We start from the raw sequence: 23,065 nt of genomic DNA, 5'->3' as shown, positions 1-23,065 counted from the left end.
TGTTTGCAATAATGACAGCATAACACAGCAATAAAGATATACTGTGTGAAATTACGATTTAATACAAATTACTCAGCTTTTAAATACAACCCCATCTTGACATATTCTTGTCCTTTTCAGTAACTGTTGTGCTGACATTTACAAACATGTACGTTAACGAAGTCATCAGCTCTACATACCTTTTGCTATGAACAAAATTCAACTTTCCTTTCTTGGCAGTGTAAATCATATACATATATGCATACGTAGTACATAGTCTTCAGTTGAATATATGACATAATCATGGATAAGCAATTAATGTAACGTAGGTCCGGTTTGACAAGACATTGACACCCGATACCAAAACATACATCTGAAGTTGCGTTCAAGGAAACCGTTAGTTGCTTCATGATTAAACACTGTCCGTTTACACAGAGGTTATTTCCACGCAAATGTATAGCCGTCACAAAATAATTGACTATTAGGTATCCTGTGCAACTCTGTAGGGTTGCACTCGTGCTGTATATGCTGCTGTTCGAAGCATACGATATGCAGTCCGACATAAACTCACGAGCAAATTCAAATATGGCCGGTCAGTCTTATCACAGTATCGTGTAGTCTGCAGGAAACGTCCTCAATAACAATAAGTAAACATCAGTAAGCGTCTAAAAAAATAAACCACACTTGGTAGAGTTTTTCTAGTGTATGTTCGTTGAATTTAGCAGTCAGTATTGCCAAAGGAGTCATCACAATACAGATTTTGAGTGAAATTTTGTTGTGGATTTCTCTCATTGATCCACATAATACTGTGGTCTGATTGTTGCATGATGGGAAAATTTGGACCGGCCGATGAGGGCAGCATTCGAATGACAAACTACCAGCCCCCCCCCCCCCCCCCTACACACACACACACAAACAAACACACACTCACATACTTTTTTAAAAAAAAATTCATGTTTTCTGTTTATTATTCATTTTGAGCTTTTGAGCTTTATAAAGGAAAAATGTCCACATCTTATGATCCCTTTAAAATAAATATATTCTATAAGCTCACACGGATACATTTTATTGAAAGCACCATTCCTCTAAAAAAAAATTTGTGCAGACATTTTTATTATTATGTACTATTAAAACCCCTTAACTTGTAATAATAATAATAATAATAATAATAATAATAATAATAATAATAATAATAATAATACATGCATACTTATAAAACTAAGCTAAACTAAATATATGTACCTTCTTATGTTTGACTTCAGAAATGTTGTGTTCAGCATTATAGGAAGCAGCTGGTTTCTTCAAAAATGTCTGACACATGAGTGAACAAGTAAGCTTTCCTGCAGTAACATCACATTTGCTTGCATCAATGGAAATGTTTTTGTTTGTGACTTCATTTGTATCATCCAACTTGCTCTCATGAGTACAGGTCAAGTGATGTCTGATTCTGAAATTGAAGAAATCTAATATCCTCTATCTAATAATTGCTAGTCATGAGTGTTGGTAAACAACTCTGAATGATGAAGTTGAAATCAATCGATGATAGACAATAACAGTGCATATGACAGACCAATATATTACACAATATACAAAGTTAAAATGGGTTTAATCGCCATCCTCTATCAAACAAATTAATATGTAATCATAATAAACTTTCAAAGATGACATTACTTTTTTTAAAGAAAAAGATACTTTTGAAACCTTTTTGGGGAATCTGACAGTTTGAGTCTTGAAGGCACATGACATGGAGACATTAGAAGTTCAACATTTTCATATCTTCTGTGCACTGGTTTGGCTTTGTCTAAGTCAATCTTGGTAATATTTACTGGAACCTTTGGACTTTCTAAACCCACAGAAAAGATGAGAAAGAGAGTGTCAAGAATGAGTAAATTAGATTATCATTAATTATGGAAATGTCTCAATATAACTAAGAATTACATCAATAAGCTTAATGAGACACGTGTACCCTGGTATTATGAATGTATGTACCAACCGAAATTATGTAGAACTTAAAGCTTGCACTCTTCATATATAGAAAAATTAATGAATATCATTAATTATGCAAATTACTCATTAAAACTAGTAGACTAAGTTATAGCCATGATGATAGGCTACACCATACCAAGAGATAATATACTTTCCCCGAGTGAAAGTTTTTCACTTTCAAAGAAGTGATAGATGGTAAGGTATACATGGGGTAGTTAGGTCCCTAGATGTAAAAATCATATCGACATTTACCTTTCCTACTTGCATAGCGGGCAGCACTCACTGACTGTATTGATAACAGATCCAGACTGACTGTATTCGTTCTACTATTTGGTGAATTCCAGGCCCTTGCTCTCTTGACTTTACTAGAAAATCTTTTCCTTTCAAAATACTCCTGTCTCAATAAAAGTTAGGATTAATTATATTATCATACATTCTCAAACCATTCCATACACAGTCTCAATTTATACTATGGGCCTATTATATTTAAAAAAAATTGTGCTCAATTTTAGAATAGGTGGAATAGGTAGAATTTTTATTTTACGGACTGGTCAGTTTCTCCAGCCTGGGGTGGGGGGTGGGGGCAGTGGATTCTTAAATCAGCCGACAAAAAGTCACTGACCCCCCCCCCCCCCCCCCCCCCCCCCCATATATAATATTCACATGACAGGTATTATTTGATCGTGACACAGTATGGACTGCTTGACTTTCTTGCATCTACTTTATAAGATCCTGGGTAAGCACTATCATTATTGACTACACAAGGTAAATATATTCCAAAAGGAGTTTAATAGCATTTGAACCAAACCATTCTAACAGTGAAAACCTAATAGCTATATTTAAAGAAAAGTTAAAGTTGCTTCTCCACAAAAATATAATGGACACAATGAAGGACAACAAGGACAAACAATATAAAAATAAATTACGTACATATAGACAAATTAAATCGGATATGAACTTTGAAAACTATTTAGAATACATTAAAAACCCACAATACAGATCAGCAATGACAAAACTTAGAATTAGTGCACATATTTTACATATAGAAACTGGAAGATACACAAACACCACCTTATCAAGCAGGACATGCCCTGTATGTAAACAAGGTGAAATAGAAGACGAGGAGCATTTCTTATTACACTGTACAGGATATCAAAATGAAAGGAAAGAACTCTTTAACAAATTAAATATATATTCTGGTTCAAGCATGGATAATCTCATAAAGATTCTCAAAATAAAAGACACAAATAAACTAGTTGAAATAAGTACATTTATTCAACAAGGTTTCAAAATTCGAGAACACCACTTGAACAAAAATATACCAGCTGCCTCGTGATATACATTCTACAATTACATTTACATGTATATGTTGATTTTCACATTGCGAAATTACTGTGTTTTTTGTGTATGGTCAATATAAGCATTTTTTTTTTACTTTATTGTACTATACTGATACCTAAAATGATAGATAAGGTTGCAATAAAGTTTATTATTATTATTATTATTATTATTAGCATCTTGACAGTGAAAGGTAGGGGGAAAGCTTGAGAAGGGAATATGTACATCTCTTATCCTAGGGGGTCTCTTCCTAGAAGCCCTGGAGGTTTTTAACTCTGAAAAGTCAATTTTGAGACTATTCAGACACTTTCAGACAATAATTTCCAAGCTTTACAAGACAGCACCAACATTGTAAAAAGCAACTACATAGGGTTGAAATACTTTTGAAATATACTTTGATAGCATCTTGACAGTTTCAAAACAATAGTCCTACCAATCAGCCCCCCACCCCCACCCCCAGGCCAAAGAAACTGCCGGTCACTTAGTTTATTTTTTTTTTTAAATGTTAGTGTCTAGTTCAGTATGTTTTTTGTTGTTTTCCATATGGTCTCTGAGTTATTGGTTTCTTCTCATCAGATGTACAGCCATTACAGATTGGAAAAGCAGTGTTATAATGTCAATTTCTGGATCCACTATTTCTTGCGAGACTTTAAAACTTTGTACAATTTTCGTGATTTTATAATTTTTTTTCTCAAATTTATAAAAAAAAAAGGTCCAGGGTTTAGGGTCGGCAGTGAAAAATTAGGTGGGGGTACTTTTAAACCTTGGTTTGGTAAAAAAAGAACTGGTTAATTTACTCAATTATGTGCTATCTAAAGTTTGTGGGGGAAAAAGTATATATTTTGTCAAATTTAGAAAGGAAATGTTGTTGCCAGTATGTTAATGCAATATTGTATAAAAAGAAGTGAAATGTCTATTATGAAAATCTTTCACTGAAGACATAACCCCCAAACTGAATTTTGTAGGAACTTGTAAGTGTCCTCTTCAAGTTTTCAGGAGTGATTAGAAATTTGAGATTTGGAAATAATACATGGTATGAAGGAGATATTTTTATAAGATTTTCATAGACTGGCTGAATATTCAGTTTTCCTTTACCCTGGACTGACTAAGTATATCCCGTTAATTTCATTTAAGAGATATTCAAAAAGTTTCTGATAATAAATTGCATTTTAAAAGTTTTCCAGTTTCATTTAATATTCATTAAATATTATACAAAAATATAATATTGAAATGGAGTAGTATGGCTTATTGTTAACATTACCTGTTGTTGTTTCTTTTCTTGCTTCAGTCTTATCCTGTTTCTGTTCAAAAGGGGATTGAAGGGGAATTAAAGTGTGGCTAGAACTATTATTATAACAAATTCACAGAGGATGTCCTGAGGCCTAGGAAAAATATTTTTATTTTTGCATCTTTATGCTGAAAAAAAAAATGTTTGGTTCCGAATACTCAACCCCACCTAGTTTTTTTTACGCCAATCTTAAACTTTACTTTACATATTCGAGAAAAAAGTTATAAAATTGCAAAAACTGTGAGATCTTGCAACAAATAGTGAATCTGGAAACTGACATCAACTTAAAAAGACAATATAAAACTATTCTTCCAAATCCAATCTGTAATGGCTGTACATCTGATGAGAAGAAACCAAGAACATATGGAAAACAACGGAAAACATAACTACCTGTACTATAGACACTCGAAAATGAACAAAAAATATATATTAAAAAAAATGAAACAAAAAATCTACCTACCCCACCTGTTCTAAAAATTAGATTAATCGGAACCACACATTTTTTTTGTTAGGCCTCAGTACCTAAGTTTTTTCCTAAAAAAGAGATGAAATCGGGTTTTTTAGCAGTCAACATTCGCCTAATCTCCTGAGGGCTCTGTATCGGTGTATGGCCACAAACTGAACCCTGGGAAATAGGTTACTGGTACTACAAATTGGCTATGAAGTTTGTGTCAGTCACCTCAATTCTCAATGTTGTGACCATTTCAGTCATATGAGCATCTAAAGTTTTTATGGTGTGACTGTTAATCACACTTATTTAGTGGACAAAAGTTTAGACTTCAAAAAGTCAAGCCTGCAAGGTACATATGTATATACCTATTAAAATACAAACAACTGTATTCCAGCTATCCTCTGGTTAATGAACTCGAAAATCGTTAAACTGTTAGACTGAGTATATATCATGCTATTGTATTAAGTGTAACACAGAATTCACAAAGTGCTCTATTTAAGTTTATAATTTTTCCAAAGAACGAGATAAAAATTTACTCGCATGGTAAAAAACTAAAAACACAAAACAAACTACTCTCATGGTAAAAAAATAAAATAAAAACGACTCCCATGAGTATTTTTTTTTTTTTTTACCACTGCAGTAGAGATTCTCTCCTGTACAATTCACAAATACATTATTTAGTAAAGAACACTGAACCATCATCCGTTTTAATACTTACCTAGCACCTCCTACCCAGTTCATCTCAATTTCAAATTTTGCTGAATTTTTGGAAATACTGAAAATCGAGATTTAAAACCAGAAAGTTGCAGACGACAATTACAAGAGACTTGCACGGGATAGCCTCGGTATCAACACCAACCGGAAATGCACTCCCGCAATTCACGCGTACGCATGTGCAAATGCTGATAAATCCCAACATGTACGATTGCCGGTAAGGGTACCATTTTCGTGTAGTGTTTTACTTAAAATTTCAATCATGTCGGTGTCAAAATTATCTAAAGTAGTCGATACTGTTCTAAAGAACCCCTATGTCGGTCGCAAAGCCGTCACAGGTACAGCACTGGCGCTGGCAACGGTATATGCGTATAGAAAATACAACTCGTCTAAAATGTTACTTCAATCGCCGTCATCGAATGAACTCAAAATACATAATGGTCCCAAAAGAAGAACACAGCGTATAGACCAAAAGTTCTTACAACAGTTACGTGCCCTCATCAAGATTGTCATTCCAGGACTCTGGACTAAAGAGTTTCTTTTACTTGTGCTGCATTCGGGTACTCTAGTTTGCAGAACTTTTCTATCGATCTATGTTGCCGAGTTAGATGGTAGTATGACCAAAACCATTGTCAAACGTGATGTCAGGGGCTTTTTGTTTACACTTTTGAAGTGGATCTTAATCGCAATACCAGCATCATTTATAAATAGTATGATTCGATTCCTAGAGTGTAAATTAGCATTAAGTTTCCGTACACGTCTAGTCGAATTTTCATACAAATCCTACTTCGATACTCAAACATATTATCGTATAAGCAATCTCGATGGTAGATTGGAAAACGCCGACCAGAATTTAACCGAGGACATTACAATGTTCTGTCAGTCCATATCACATCTATATTCGCATCTAACCAAACCTATCCTAGATATAGTGATGATGGGGTATACACTAAGGAGTCTGGCTGCTGAAGGTGGTGCCAGCACAAGAGCACCAAGTATCATAGCTGGTTTTGCAGTGTACATGACAGCGGTGATACTTAGGAAAGTCTCACCAAATTTTGGAAGACTTGTGGCTGAAGAAGCCCAAAGGAAAGGGTATCTGAGATTTATCCATTCAAGAGTTATTCAAAATGCTGAGGAAATAGCTTTCTATGGAGGACACAAGGTATGTTTAAGATCATAGTTTGCAAATATAGCATATGTGGGTGTGAGGCTGAGGGGGTACTTTTAAACCTTGGTTTGTTCAAAAATACATGTGTAAAATACTAATGGAATTGTACTAGTATTATCACCAATGAATTTATAATACAAGTTTTAGAGTTTTTGTCCATGATCATAACAAAAGTTGTTGATATAAAAATTGTCATTTCTGTCACCTCTGCTAGTGGGTAAAATTAATGTTAATAGTATAAACCATGAAGTTTGACCTGATCATTGACCAGAGATCAAAGATCTCCAATGTTACATGTAGCTCTGATGGACTCAGCCAGTGAGATCTTTGGACTGTCTTATCTAATAGGGTATCAAAGGTCGCCCCACAACATGTGTCATTTAGAATTGAGGCCAAAAATGTAGAACAGGCAGCCCATTATCATTGATGCTTTAGTTTCCAAAATCCATGAAGACAAACTGCAACAGCCTCAACCATAAAAACTGAACTACATGTAAATATAGAAATACATGTATCTGTCTACAGGAATGATAGTCGAAAATTTCAGTACAATGTTTACAAGATATGGCATTTTAATTGGAACTAGTGTAAGATAAGATAAAAGAAGATATTGCTTTATTACAACTCTATAGGAAATTGACAATTTTATTTGGGTATACAAATGTACATGTGTATATGTGGATTAAAGAACACTACAATGAAATAGGCTACATGTGTACATGTAATGTTATAATAAGTAAAACAATTTTCTTGATTACATATTTTTACATTTGAGACCTTGACCTTTGACTTAGGGCCAAGTATTGAAATCAAGCCTATTCCTGCCTATCAGTATCACAGACACATTTTAGTGTTTACATATTGCTGCATGTAATTTCCTTTACAAGTATTAAATATTGAAGAAAAGAAGCATACACAAACATCATTTTTGGTGCTCATGTAATTTTACTGAATGACAGCCATATTTGTATTAAAAAATCACTATTACTGCAAAGTAACTCAAAAACTTCAATACATAGACTATATTCAAGTGTCTAACCCCATGTAATCATATGCAAGCTTTCTTGTATGAGTGACTGTTGACCTCTACCTTGACCTGCAGGGTAGACCATCAAAATTAAGTTATTACTTACATATTGCAGACACTTTGTAGCTTTGTTGCAATTGTGTGTGGCTAATGTCATTTAGCTCATGTCTATAGATAATGGAGGACCAGATAAACATACACATGCATGATTTTTGGTTCTCATAATCACTTTTTACTCAATGGCAGCCATATTTGTAATGAACAATCAGGATTTACCTCATAACTCAAACACATTAATACATAGCTAGAGACTACATTCAAGTGTCAAACTTTCTTTTGAGACATTAATCTTTAGCTGTGACTCTAATCTTCTGGGTCAGTTACAGCAATTTCCTGTGTTATCAGACACTTTATAGTATGTATTTCTTGCCACCAATTTCTTTTAAATCATGTCTCCATTCAGTCACATAGGTAAAGTATTTGAGGGGGGAGGGGGCTATGTGTCTTCTGCAAAGACTTGTTTTTTCATAAGACAGTATATCAAGTTATTGTTGATATTTCTGTATTGGCTAATATTAAAAGACAGTGGATAATACATGACTTTGTAAATATCAAGTTATTGATATTTATGGATTACCTACTAGCCCTGAAAGACAGTGGATAATATCAAGTTATTGTTGATATTTCTGTATTAGTACTAATACCTTGCCCTGAACCTAAAATTCAGTAAGAACTATATTTATTTCAAAAACTATGTTCAAATCTACACTTGCATAGAAAATCAAGTAGTGGAGAGTAATTAAAAAGAAAATGAATCACATTTTGAATGAGGCAGTGAATGGTATTCAGAAATGCAAATATATTGATTGTACAAATTGAGAAGTACCTAAGTACCTAACATAGTCTAGTAGATAATATACTGTACATATGTAAATAAAACCTTCTACTCATAATGAATGTCAAGGTCTGCTGGTGTTTCATGAATATGTTGAGTGTCCATATACACATCATGTTAGTGATGAACTTACATGTCATGTACATACATGAAATTGGTGATTGAAATGAAATTTGACAATGCATGGTCACAGCTACATGTAACCCTACATCTACATTGTAACTGTTTAGCTTTTTTTTTTATCATTTTTAATGTACCAACTGTATGTCAAGTGGCTACATGTATAAAATTGTACCTATGATCAAACAATGATGTCTCCAAGTCTCCTTGCTTCTAGCATGCTGTGCCAAGTGCTATTAATTCCAATTCATTTGTGTACTTTTCCTGTCTATAACAGGTTGGGTTGGGTTCCATTTGTCCATGCTATGCAGTCAAAAGTTGTATATATTTTGTATCACTGCTAAAAACAGTGTCATCACAAAATAGCACAATTCATAGATTTTGTTATAGTTCATGCTACCCTCTTGTTTTTGAGTTCTTTGTGCATATTTCCTAGATTTTAGCCATTTTCTCAATAGGGTAGCAATACATGTAATGTATGGATCCCAATCAGCAAGCTTTCATTGTATATTGTATATGTACATGTACATGTACAATGATTATAATTATTCATCAACTCATTCACAGAGGAGGATGGAAGGGGTACAGAGCATGATTGATGGGTAAAAATAACTGTGAAAGCTCATTACGCAGTGAGCCTCCATTGTGTACACTTCAATCGTGCAGGTACAAAATGTACGTTTCCAATGGTGGCTGGCTCAGTGCTCACCAGCCGTAGTTTGGGGCATCAACTCGCCGTAACTTTCACAATAATTCATCATATTGGATACTATAAAAGTGAAAATCTTGACTGATATTTCTCCCTCCGTGCTAGAAGAATTGATTTTGGAATTATTGATAGGAATACTGTGATTTTTCAGCGATTTCGTGAAGAAAAACTGAGGTCGTAAATTTCGGCCGAGTTTTTCACCCATTTGTTGTTTCGCCCAAAATTTACAAATTTTGCAAAATAGATGGATTCTTGTGTACTTTTAAATGGCTATAGTTAGAAATAGACAAGGTCGACTCATGATTTTCAGTAGAAAGTGGGTGATCCGCCCCGGAGTCGAAGGTGACCTCCTTTGACAAGTGATGTTACGTGACAATGCAAACAGGTGAGCTTCTCACAACAGAAGGGTATATGATTTCGCACGTTTGAGATATTTTTAAGTAACATGTAACTTGCAAATTCGATATCACCCTGCAATAGTGTGTAATACAAATGTAGTGACACCAGAATGAAGGCAACTCGCGTAAGCAGGTCGTATTTTTGAGTGCAGTGTCCTGAGTACAGCGCCTCAACTTTATTCAGTCTACCTGACTAAAACGTTAGATGTCTACCTTCCAAAATACAAACATTTGCGTAGAAACATAATAAATAAATAAATAAATAAATAAATAAATAAATAAATAAATACAACTACATCAAGACTTCGGCCTTTGTATTATAAAATAAAGTTTTCTATTGCCATAAATTATGCGAGTCTCTCAATTTCGCATATTTTAATCCGACATGGTTTTGCTCACTTGTCTGGCGACACAACAAACATGTAGCAAAATGTGCTCAGGCTACGTAAATTGTGGTAACCTATGATGAGGTATTTTTGATCATGTAAGCATTGCGTTAATATTATATAACTAGCAAGGTAGATGTAATTTATGTAATTTTGAGCTGGAATGGCGAGATTTGTAGATACCGACATATATCCTTTGATATTTTGAGTGACTGGCATGAAAGCCATGTGAAAAGGAAAATATTCACTACATGGATCCGTAATAAGGTTGTTTTCTGAACATATTAAACCAAAAAGACATAAAATAGGCCTTGGAGGTCTCAATTGCCTATCATACAAATTTGTAATACATGTACATGATGTTGTTGTACATTAATTTTTTTAACAATTAGTTTGTAAGATATAAGCTAAATTACTTCTTTAGCTATCATCAGGAGTTAGGAAAGGGGTTTACGTTAAATTTACATTCAGGTCTTTTACTCACACAAGACAAATTTATAGAAGTCAACACAGAGATGGGTTAATACGAGACAAAATGTAACATGAAGAACAGAAGAAAGTCCAGATTTGGCAGAGCAAATCGACTAGCAATAGCAGCGAATCTGAAAATAAACAGAAAAATGACTTAATAAAGGTGAAAAGGACAAAATTTTAAGGATACAAGAGGAAATGCTGACAATTAGTGTTACGGGTAACGATCACTGCACAACACGATATTGTCAATAAGCACGTCTGGCCAGCAAGTGTAGGACAGCTGTCAATGGCCAAGCCACTTCGCATGTTATATGCACACACACAATGGGTCGCCATCTTGAAAACATCCAAAATCAACAAAAAGTAGTGACAATTTATACACATTATAAAGTGGGGTATTCGGGAGATCGCTGCAGAACCATGAAATTCATGACGATAATTGATAGAAAAGTGACAAAAGCATACATAGTAACATAATTTTGTGTTAAAACGACAGAGGTGAAAAACCCGGAAATGTAGATATCGATAACATTGACTTGTCGAGTACCAAAGTTTGTGTTCGTTTTAGACACACTATAAAAACTGAAAACACGATTACCTGATTCGTAATGGTCATTTTAAAAAATAGTGATCGTCTGAACAAAAGACTATTAACGCAAATTGTAAATGGATAAAAGCATGAGGTACTCACTGAGGTCATCAGCGTATGCTCTATCGCGAAACAGTCATGTGTCACGTGAGACCCCTCCGGCCTCCTCTGCTCATTCATTAATTAGTTTTACTGCATGAAATCCTCTTCTACAAGCTCATACTGTACATGTTACTTTTGTACATGACATCAAATATATTTGTACATGTCTGTCATATATGTTTTGCATAGCATTAATAATTTCATAAACATATACACATGATACATGTGTATACTAATTTCTATTATGCAAATCGCATAAAATATGTATCCTACCTGTTAGTCATGTATTTACATGCATTTCAAATTAGATACCAAATCTATACCTATAAAAATGTTATATCACCATCACCTCATGTGGCCCTTATCATTGAGCATTCCAAAGTGATATGATATAAAAGGTGTTATCTTTTTCATTTGGCTATCTTTTGGTCACATGCTTCCACTTAAACAATAGAATAAGTGACAGATCATGTAGATTCTTTTTAAGGCCAGTAAGTTGGTACACAAGTTTCCCTATCAATATACCAAAGTTCCTCACGGATGTGGCCATGATCAAAGTGAAACAATGGAAAACATATAAAATGCTTTGAAAATGGTGTTTAACTCGTAGTTTGTAAAGATGGCAAACTACATGTACATTGTATGTAAAATATCTTCAGTATGATAGTTAAGTTTTTGAAAATCAATGTGTAGTCCAATTGTATGTTTTGCTTTCCATTGTTCTGAGAGTCGATTGTTTTCATTTTGGTATGTCCTGTCACAATCAGCGTAAAAAGATGCAACACTAATGTTGCAATTTTTGTTGCCATTGTTGTCTTTTATAGTTGACAGCATTGTAAAACATGGGCTAATTCTAAGTAAAATGGCCATGTATTTAATGGCAATATTTATTCCAGTCACATATATTTAATTAGTATTAAGTAGCAAAAAGTTCAAATGCTAAAAGTGGTCTAGTTAATAATCATGACTTGCATTTAGAATACAAGAAAAAAAAAGAAATTTAGTAGAAATACATATACAGTTGTAAACCTTAAAATCAGTTTCAAGCTGTCACCAGTACATACATGTACACATACATTTGTACATGTACAGTAACATACATAGTAAACTCACAAGTACATGCAGTTGTCCTGTATTGTTTACTTTATGTTCACCGGACACAGTTGAAAGTTGTTTACAATATGTCTTTGAAAGTTTGTTATTATGAATTACTGTACTTCATATTTATGCCATCTTCCACAGGACATATTGCATTCTGGCAAGTCAAACCATATAGTTTTCCACTGACACAATAAGTTAATAACCTCTTGGTGATGTGCCTCTTGAACATTGCTATAAAGAGGCCAGTGTGGTTTTATGACGATGGACCTACATTTTTAGCACAACTGAACTGAAGGTTCAGTAGTGCTGTAGGCATGGCAAAGTGTCTGTCTGTCTGTCTGTCTGTGTGTGTGTGTGTGTGTGTGTGTGTGTGTGTGTGTGTGTGTGTGTGTGTGTGTGTGTGTGTGTGTGTGTGTGTGTGTGTGTGTGTGTAAACAACTTAAAGTAAAACACTGCTGGACCGATTGCTTTGATATTTGGTGGTGATGTTACTTCTGGTGTCTAGTTGGGAAATTGTTCAAATGAAAATGATTGCATCAGAGATGTGGGTTTTGCGTCAAAAAATGTGATTTTTGGTCAAAAAACTTAAACTCCAAAAGTACTAGGCAGATTGGCATGAAATTTGATGGGGACATTCTTAGATGTGAGTAAATTAAGATTTGTTCATGACATGATGATTCCCTTGGTCATATGCAAATTAGTGCTAAAATGTGTCTTTGGCCAAAACCCAAAACTACTCAGCAGATTGGGCTGAAATTTAAGAGGGATGCATCTGTGGGTGTATAGATGAACTATTTTGCATATAATGATCTCATCAGTAATATACAAATTAGGTGTAAAAATGTGAATTTTGGTCAAAAATTTATATCTCAAAAAGTACTTGGTCAATCAGACTGAAACTTGGTGAGATGTTTCTAGAAGTGTTATTCTGCAGATTTTCTTCAAAATATTTTGACACAATTGGCCCTAGTAACCGTGACTACGCCCTTAGCAACAACCGAATGGCAGTATATTTTGCTCAAATAACAACATCTGGTTGGTAAGTGAGTAAACATGTAAAAAATGTATGCTAATATCCCTAGCAACAAGACCATGCCCATAGCAACAGCCAAATGATCACATATATTGTGACGATAACAACAGGGATTAATAGACAATTGAATAAACATTCAAAAAATTTATGTAAATTCGCCTAGCAACAAGACCACACCCATAGCAAGTCAAATAATCACGTATATTGCAAAGATATCAGGAATTCATACACAAGTGAACAAAAACATTCAAAAATGTATGCAAATATATCTAGCAATATGACCACACCCATAGCAACAGCCAAATGATCGCATATATTACAAAGATGGCAACGTGATTGGATAGGCAACTGGATAGTCATTCAGCAAATGAACACCTATTGTTAACATGGACTAGTATATGGGTAAACATTTTTAAAAACTGTACAGTTGTGCTACAACGCCATTGGCGGTATTTTTGTATTGGTACCCCTGTAGGTCTCCTCACTTTTCATACCCATATGCAAGACATTTTTTAACACTCAAAGAAAAATTTCAGTGCTTCCTAATTTTGAGTTAAATCCCAAATTTATGACATACATGTACATGTATGTGTATGTGTATGTGTATGTGCAATGCTAGTGAATTTATGACATACATGTACATGTATGTGTATGTGTATGTGCAATGCTAGTGAATTTATGACATACATGTATGTGTATGTGCAATGCTAGTGAATTTATGACATACATTACTATGTGTGTGTGTAATGTTCATGAATTGATGACATACATGTATGTGTACATGTATGTGCAATGTTCATGAATTTATGACATACATGTACATGTACATGTATGTGCAATGCTAGTTAATTTGTGACATACATGTGCAATGTTCGTGAATTGATGACATACATGTATGTGTATGTGCAATGCTAGTGAATTTATGACATGTACAGTTTGTATGTGTACAAATGTATGTGCAATTTGCTAGTGAATTTATGACGTGTATGTGCAATGCTAGTTAATTTGTGACATACATGTACAAATGTATGTGTATGTGCAATGCTAGTTAATTTATGACATACATGTATGTGTATGTGCAATATTACTAGATTCACTAGCATTGCACATACACATGTATGTCATAAATTCACTAGTATTACTAGTGAATTTATGACATACATGTGTATGTGCAATGCTAGTGAATTTACATTGTATGACATACAACATGTACATGTATGTGTATGTGTAATGCTAGTGAATTTAAAGTTAGACACTACATTTAACAAGGACCTACAAATGTACATCATGTATAACTGTATCAAGCATATTCTAAATACAATTGTACTTTCAAAATACCCGTTAGATTACAATTTTGAATTATTATGTCAATATTTACTATCTTCCAATACCACAGGTTGAGTTGAACCTCCTCCAGCAAAGTTACAAGAAGCTGACATCCCAAATGGATTTAATCTATCGTCAGAAACTATGGTATATAATGCTTGAACAGTTCCTGATGAAGTATGTCTGGAGTGCAAGTGGAATGTTGATGGTAGCTATACCAATGGTGACTGCCACTGGTAGAGTAACAGGTAAAAACTATTGAACAATCAAATTAGAATTTGACAGCATTACAAGTCAATTGCCATACCCAAGAACTCATTTCCAACAAGCCATTTTTCGTCTTGTGGCAGATCACATGAGATCCCGCGTAAGCCATTGAGTCCATAGCAACCACATGAGGGTGGTCAAGTTGAGGTCAATGTCATTGCACGTGTAGTATATGATTGATCAAGCAAAGCAAACTTTAAAAGTATGGTTGTAAAATGATGTGCATATGGGGAATGTAAGTCGGATTTCTGATATTATGACTTCATGGATGGTGTTCACTTCCTAAGATTCTCAAAACCAAAAACACAACTGGAAAAATGACAGTTTTGGATAACTTTGGTGTACATAGTATCAAGGCATATACTTTCATGTGCTCGCTACACTTTGTTTGAGGAAAGGGACTGATGTACAGACGATCGCCTCAACCCAATACCTGCTAGTGCTATGGCTTGAGGTGTTGAACTGAAAATATTCGATAATAGGCCGAGTCTAGTACCATGCAGTGTACATGTATGTAGTCCTTGCGTCCAAAAATATGTCGCATCCTGTCAAATGCATGTCATGCATAGAACTTAGACTTGCCAGAATTTACCTGATCTATTCTCAGATGTATTAAGTTTGCTCTACAATATATTGCAACTTTAAACTCAATCTTGAATAAATACAGGTGAAGGGTGAAATCATGACTTATTAGAACTAAAGACAGATGTCCCCTATATAAAGGGGATTATGGATAATATATGCATATGCAGGAAATTCAAACTGCTGTAAGGAGCACTGACTTTGCCCTCATATCTTCATCCCATTTTGCACTGAAAAAGTTTCACATGGCTCTCATATTTCATTACTTAAAACCTCTCCTAATGTAAACATTTTGAAAAGACGCTTGAAAACTCGCATATTTCAGAGAGCTTTTTCATCTTCTTTCTAACTCTAAGCGCCACTGAGCATTGTTTTCTTTGGATATTTGGTGCTATATAAATTTATTAGATAGATAGATATTTCATATATACTCTTTGTAAATATATAGTGTGTGCAACATGAGTAGAAATAACTGACGTTACCTAAGTTTGATAGTCAATATAGCAGGTTTATCATCAAACTGATTTGTCTAGTAAAAACCGTTGGCCCAGTTGTCAATTAGGCTTACAAGTTACACAAAACACTGTGAATGGTGCAAATAAACAACGTGCGAAATGCTAAGCATCAAATGCAAACAATACAAGCAAACAAAAGGGTCTGTACGCACTCCATTAGCCCAATATTTTGCCTAAAATCAAGCTCACATGTATGAACGTTATGTGAAAATGATACATTGTTACTTAAATAGAATCATTACATTACAATGAAACCAAAATGTTTCTCTGTTCCTCAGTTTGATCGATATACGTTCTGGGTTGCTACACTCCTTAGTAAAATCACAATTTCATTCTACAACTTTTTGTGTGCATGCCATGTGTTTTCTGTCAAGTAGGTGTGTCTTTGACGTACCTAGTACCCAGTAGGCAGTGATTTAGTTAATAGCCGGTTACCGGTCACAACGCCCAGCTATAAGTTTAACAGTTGTGGGACCGGCTTAGGAAAGTAGTCAAACCTGACGATCATTGAAAAAAAATCTCAATATGAGTTGCCCAGAAGTGCTAATAGCAACTAAAATACCAAAAGTGTATAAAAAAACCAAAAAAAAACCTTTGACGATTACACGATAAAACAAAACTGGCCACGCTATCGCTAGCAAAAGCCTTCGAACTAGTTTGTAGAGACGTTGAAGGAAGTTCGAAGTGAAGTATGATGTCAATGTGACATCTCATTATGCATCATGATGCAACAACATGACATTTACGTAGAGTAGAACTACATGTATAGGTTTTCTAAACTTCAGTGAAAAGAAATTTTGTCGATCAGACATTGACTATTTTCAAATTCTTTAAACATCTGAGAAAACTGAAAAGAGGAAGCAAAATGTGACACTGACAGACAAGCTTGACGTACGGTACATGTACAGGAGGTGGGACACACCATGTGGTGCAAACTGGACAATGATCATGCGTGTCACATATAAGGCATCAGATGTAATACATGTAGCTAACCAAATGTGTCTTGGACTGCAGTCTTTCTTGTAACAAGTATTGGAAATTGTCAGAAACCTGAGGATTTTATGACTGAATATGTTTCGATCAAGAATTACCATACTTTCAGTTAAAATTTTCTGATGGCCGGGAAGCAAGACATTTTTGAAACATTTAGTGTAACATTTGATACTGATAAGCGACGTTGATGGACGGGTACAGTGATATAATTCATTAACAAATCCGATGTTGGCAACTCTTTTATTTCTGTAATGATCCTCAAATCTCAAGGACAACTGTCTATGTTGTACACAAAGATCATACATCACTGCCTAGTCTAGTTCCTATACCTGTCGACTGTTCTCTACGATCTCTAGCTCTGTGCATGTTGAGGAGATGAACGTAACGCGAACTAACTAGACTACAAGTACAATCATGGAGGCATCAGAAAATATTTGTTTCATTTGAATTTGAGAGTCCAGAAATCATATTAAATTCTTTCCAGATTTCTCAAAAATCGTTTCCATATGTTTTGGCACTGTCCGGCAATAATCCTCGTCATGTAAATAATATCGACTGACATCGTAGTCAAACATACGGAGACAGAGTGGAGACCAAACTAGAGTCGGCACTCACCCCACCTTGACGTATGCATTTTTGCATTTGTTTTGAAATAGCTGGGGTGGTACTCGTACACATCGGGATAACTTGGAGAAGTACATGTTTGTGTATTTTATTGACTGTTTTCTGAGATGAGACATTGGGTTTGGAAATACAAGTTTAATCAATCATAAAACAGCCATAACAGATACTTTCAAAGAATTAGAACACGGAAAGAAAACAACAGGAACATCAATGACATTTCTACCAAACTTGAGATCGCACGTAGTGTACAGTAACTGTTGAAGTGTAAAGCTTAGTCCGCTCTGGTTCGTGCAATACTTGTGAAGTTAATTTTGAAGTTTTCCTGATTATGCTGTCAAAACACAACCTACATGTAATCTGTAATCTGTAAAAAAAATTGTCATCTATCTAATGATTTTGGTGTTTTCAAATTTACGTAACGATCGACCAAATGCCGACACTAGTGTACGAGTGCAACTGTAATCTAGTACATTGTACAAATGATACAAATAAGTTAGTTCGTACCCAAGAATATCAGTTTACAACTTTAATTGCACAATTTGTCACTGTGTAACAGTGTTTGGATGGTGTTGGAACAGGGCTATAATTTATATAATATATCTTTATAGAAATGCGTGTTTCACCAAGACTGGGTGTCTGACCGTACGTACGTACGTACCAGAAAAAATACATAGCAGAAACACTGTCACTTGAAACAAATATAATATGGGACTTTTGGATTAGGCAAGAACTACATGTAACCAATATGTGTGAACAACCACTAATATGTTGATAAACTACCTGGGTCGGATTTACCAAATGCTCCTCCCATATAAACAAACGTATTCCGTTTCACATGCGCAAACCTACTTCCGTAGCTTGGGCTCATAGCCTGGTTGCACCTTGGGCTTTAAAGTTACATGTGACTGAGAATGTGTTGCCTGGTACACATACGTCCGACCGAATGCGGTCCTACTAATAACTGCCTGAGACAAAATATACATGCATGTGTAGACTGCCCAAAGTAAAACCAGGGGTTCAACTACATGTACTGTTATAAGTTATTATCTACATGTAAATACCCCTAATCATAAACAGATTGATCCTAAACATGTTTCTAGGCATATATACATATCTTGCGAGATTTTCCAAATAGTATTTATGTAGCCTATTTATATTTTTTTTTTATTTTTTGTTCAGATCAGGAAGTAAGTGAAGCTGATTCTGTAAGTGAAAGAACTGAAGCCTTCACAACAGCCAGAAATCTATTAATATCAAGTGCAGATGCCATAGAAAGAATTATGTCATCATACAAAGAGGTATGTACAAATAAAGTGTTGGTAACTGGAAACATGGACCAAGTCAATCATAAGTTACACATAATTTCTTGTCATAACTTGTGTACATACACAAGTTCTCTTCTTCAACTTTTGCTTGAGAAACAGACATTTTTCAAACAAATCACTTGTCCTTCTTCAGTGTCTAACTTGATCTGACAGAATGATTCAAATTTGCTAGAGGTGTTGAGTAACCAGAGGTGTAAAAAGGTTACCTTCAATATACAAACATGTAAATTCAGTACTTGTCAGTTATGTACATATAACTGTCCACCTTCTGTGATGATGTAACCATGTAGATTGGTGGAATGTCATACTTTCCTACATTGTTCACTTTGATGTACACAGCCTCCAATAGTCTTCTTTTATCCATGTTTTGTTCCCTGTCGATGATCTTGACTGATTTTGAAGTTAGTTCTTGAAGTTGATGGCCACTTTCTGTAATGTATTGGCAAATAGCTGATTGGTCTTTCTTCATAAAACTTGTGTAGTTTATCTGATACATGTACATGTACATGTAGTACACTTTTCATAAGACTAAGAGTCAAACTTGAGAGAGATACCAGTATTTATTATATACATGTACATCCCCATATACCCTCATATTCCTAGGGTGTGACATCAAAGTCACTGTTTGATCTAGGCTGTTTGAGAATATTTTAGTTTAAAATTTTCATCATAATAAAAAGAGTTTGTGGGTCTATGTATATAATAAATAAATAATCACCCAAGATTTCTCATTCATGCTATGTCATCTCGGACTCCTGAATCACCTATGTCTGTATCCTCCTCTCCTATTGGCTCTATCATTCATCCTCGATGATGAATTCTGAATACCAAGAGATTACATTTATATATAATTACATTGTGTATGATATGAAGAAAAAAACCATAAAGGGCAAAGGAAAGTCCAGTACATGGCATTTGAATAAAGTAGAGGTATATAGCTGCTGTAGGTATCAGTTAGGATTGAAACTTATTAACTTATAAATCCTTCAACTCTGAAAGAAATATAAAAACTTAACGGATGCTACACATTCTCAATAATTTGACCAACTGGGACAGATCTGAGACTTATTTGGCTGAAATTTGGTGTGCAGGTATTCTAGGGTATCTGGATGAAGAAGTCTTCAAGAAAATTTGAAGATGGTATTGATATGCAAATTACGTCTAAAAATGTATTGTGGTATCATATACATGTACATGTAGCCATGTCATGTTACAATACTCACAGTAAAGTAGATTTTATTTAGTAAAGTTAAGTTGCTCATGCAGCTAGGAAAATTTGACTACACTTGAACACATGAGTAAATGATTATAGCAATCATGTCTACATATTTATGATATTATGACCCCAATATGGTCATGGTTATAGGGATACGAGATCTAACATGGGGGCGGTTGAGGTACTTGCCAAATGATGCCTTCTAACTCAAACATAAGAAATGTGGATACACTATTGTAACAGTTACGGTCAGCTGTTTTGAACTATGGAGGTAGGAAGGATTACAGTCCTACCTCTATTTCTGAACAATATCATTGCCCTTGTATTTGAATGGTACCGGTACATGTGTGCTTTTAAAGTTGCACAGAAATATGTTCTTGTCTTGCTTACAACAGTTTTAGAATTAACATCATGAATTAATTGTCTCCCACATTGAGGTTTTTCTGCATCTGCATCTGTTACTATGGGTTTTGTTGGGGACACTTTTGCTGTACCATGTGAACAGTATTCAGATCAGAATGTCATCCACTACATAAAACTGACTGGTTAGCCCAAGTTTAAAGTGTACATGCAAAGGTTGATAATTTTTTTCGTAATTATGTTTATTTTGCCATAAAAATAAATGAAATTGCATTCATACCTCTAAATATTGCGCGCATTGGCAAGAAAGTCGCAAAAATACTTGCCCCCTTAATCCCTGGTGCTTCGACTAACTTCGGCACCTCAACCAGCTCACGAAAGGTGTCAAGGTCCCACATGTTACAAATTAAGCCTTCTAAGCCTTTGTGTAATGTTTACTTATGAATTACTAATTACGCTTGCCATATAGTATTATCTGTAACTGTACATATTGTGGTGTACCAGTTTAGTCTTCCGACAACAATGGTTCATTGGTGTTTTGTCAGCAGCACCCACAGTGAAAGATCACCCTACACACATTTCCGAGTGATATAAATGAGTAGGTAATAATGGGTGAAGGCAGTTGAAATCACGTAAAAACTGGACAGTGACGCCATACAGTGAAAGCCGGTAAATGTTACCGGGGCCGGGGTTCTCCACGCCACCGGTGTAGCCATGATCAAAGCGAAAAAAGGAAGACAAATAAAATAATTTGAAATAATGTTTTCAAGAAAGCAAGTTAGCTTCATAAAATATTTTCACTACGAAAGCATTTGTTTTTAAACAATGCGTAGTCCGATTGTATGTTTTGATTTTCATGTTGCTGGGAGTCGATCGTTTTCATTGTGATACATCACATGTACATCGTCGGAATCATATCAAAGTAAAAAGACGCAACGCTCATTATAATGTTGCTATTTTTGTTTCCATTGTTTTGTCTACCTGAACAATTACTGTGTCATGCCAATCACATGTCAAAAGTGGATGGACACAGCAAAGTACAGTCAGCACTAAGCTTCACGCTCCCAGGTCAAATAACTTCCACAACATAAGACATGTCTATCCATAAAAAAAACTCAAACAAAACTGGTCGGAGACAATACACAATACACCACAGTACAGCCGGCTTCAGTGAACATGGGCTGTGCTTTGAAAGAAGATGAAACCACTTCATGTCACTGTGTGGATGGTAATGAACACAGTAAAAAATGAAATAAAGTACGTGTACACATACCTAGCTTTCAAGAGGGATGGTTATCCAACAAAACGTTCTGCTCTAACGAATTTGTGGGTCTACTTTCGCAAAGATTTTGAATGGTCATCCATAGATCAAATGTACTGTTACGACACATGCTACATTTGAACAACTTGAGAGAATATTATGGGGAACTCTTGAAGCCATTCTCATTCGATCTCTGTATGTTTGATGGGTATGGAAATATTAGATAATTTTCGTTTCAATTACATTGTCTGCAGGAGCTGTTTTACACTCATTGAATAGTTATGTCAACAAAGGACTCTGATAACAGCCTTTACTTTACAACACGGCTTCACTAGGACATACTCATTCACTACCAGAGGAACTATCTTACTGCTAGCGGTCGGTTCGAATGAATTTGGCTAAATCACACCATCAGATGTTAATGCTGGAGTGTATTGAAGTTGACCTTCTGGTTCGACCATAATGGATTTACATGTAAAGATACACTGATGAATGCGTTTGTGTTCCTGCATTGACGTCATAAAGTTCCAAATCCTGTCCTATCCATATGCAAATAAGAGGTACTTACCTGAAAGTGCTCTGTGGCTGAGCCGAGAGTGCCTCATTTTTTGCACAGTTTCTCGTGTTAGAATTATATTGTACTATTACAAACCCGATTTCCTTTATTTTTATGGCAAAATAAACATAATTACGAAAAAAAGTATTTACCTTTGCATGTACACTTTAAGTCTCCGATACACAGTTTGTAAGAGTCACTTTTAAACCACAATCACTATGCCTCTCCAAATTCTTGGCAAGAACATCAAATTGTACAATCCTTATACGACCTCTCGCC

The 23,065-nt window shown here is 34.9% G+C and overlaps 1 protein-coding gene across 1 annotated transcript in view; it reads left to right on the top strand.

Moving 5' to 3' along the window:
- Positions 1-6,018: 6,018 nt before the first annotated feature.
- The window catches only part of LOC144442763 (ATP-binding cassette sub-family D member 2-like), a 30,770-nt gene continuing 13,723 nt past the window's right edge, over positions 6,019-23,065 (top strand). The window contains exons 1-3 of the mRNA XM_078132139.1: positions 6,019-6,921; positions 15,158-15,335; positions 19,248-19,366. Of these exons, the coding sequence (XP_077988265.1) occupies positions 6,019-6,921; positions 15,158-15,335; positions 19,248-19,366 (1,200 nt within the window). The remainder of the gene's footprint in view (positions 6,922-15,157; positions 15,336-19,247; positions 19,367-23,065) is intronic.

This window comes from Glandiceps talaboti, chromosome 1 (genome assembly GCF_964340395.1).
Source record: "Glandiceps talaboti chromosome 1, keGlaTala1.1, whole genome shotgun sequence".
NCBI lineage: Eukaryota > Metazoa > Hemichordata > Enteropneusta > Spengelidae > Glandiceps > Glandiceps talaboti.
Note: the sequence above shows the minus strand (reverse complement) of the source record. Positions and strands in the feature narration are given on the sequence as shown.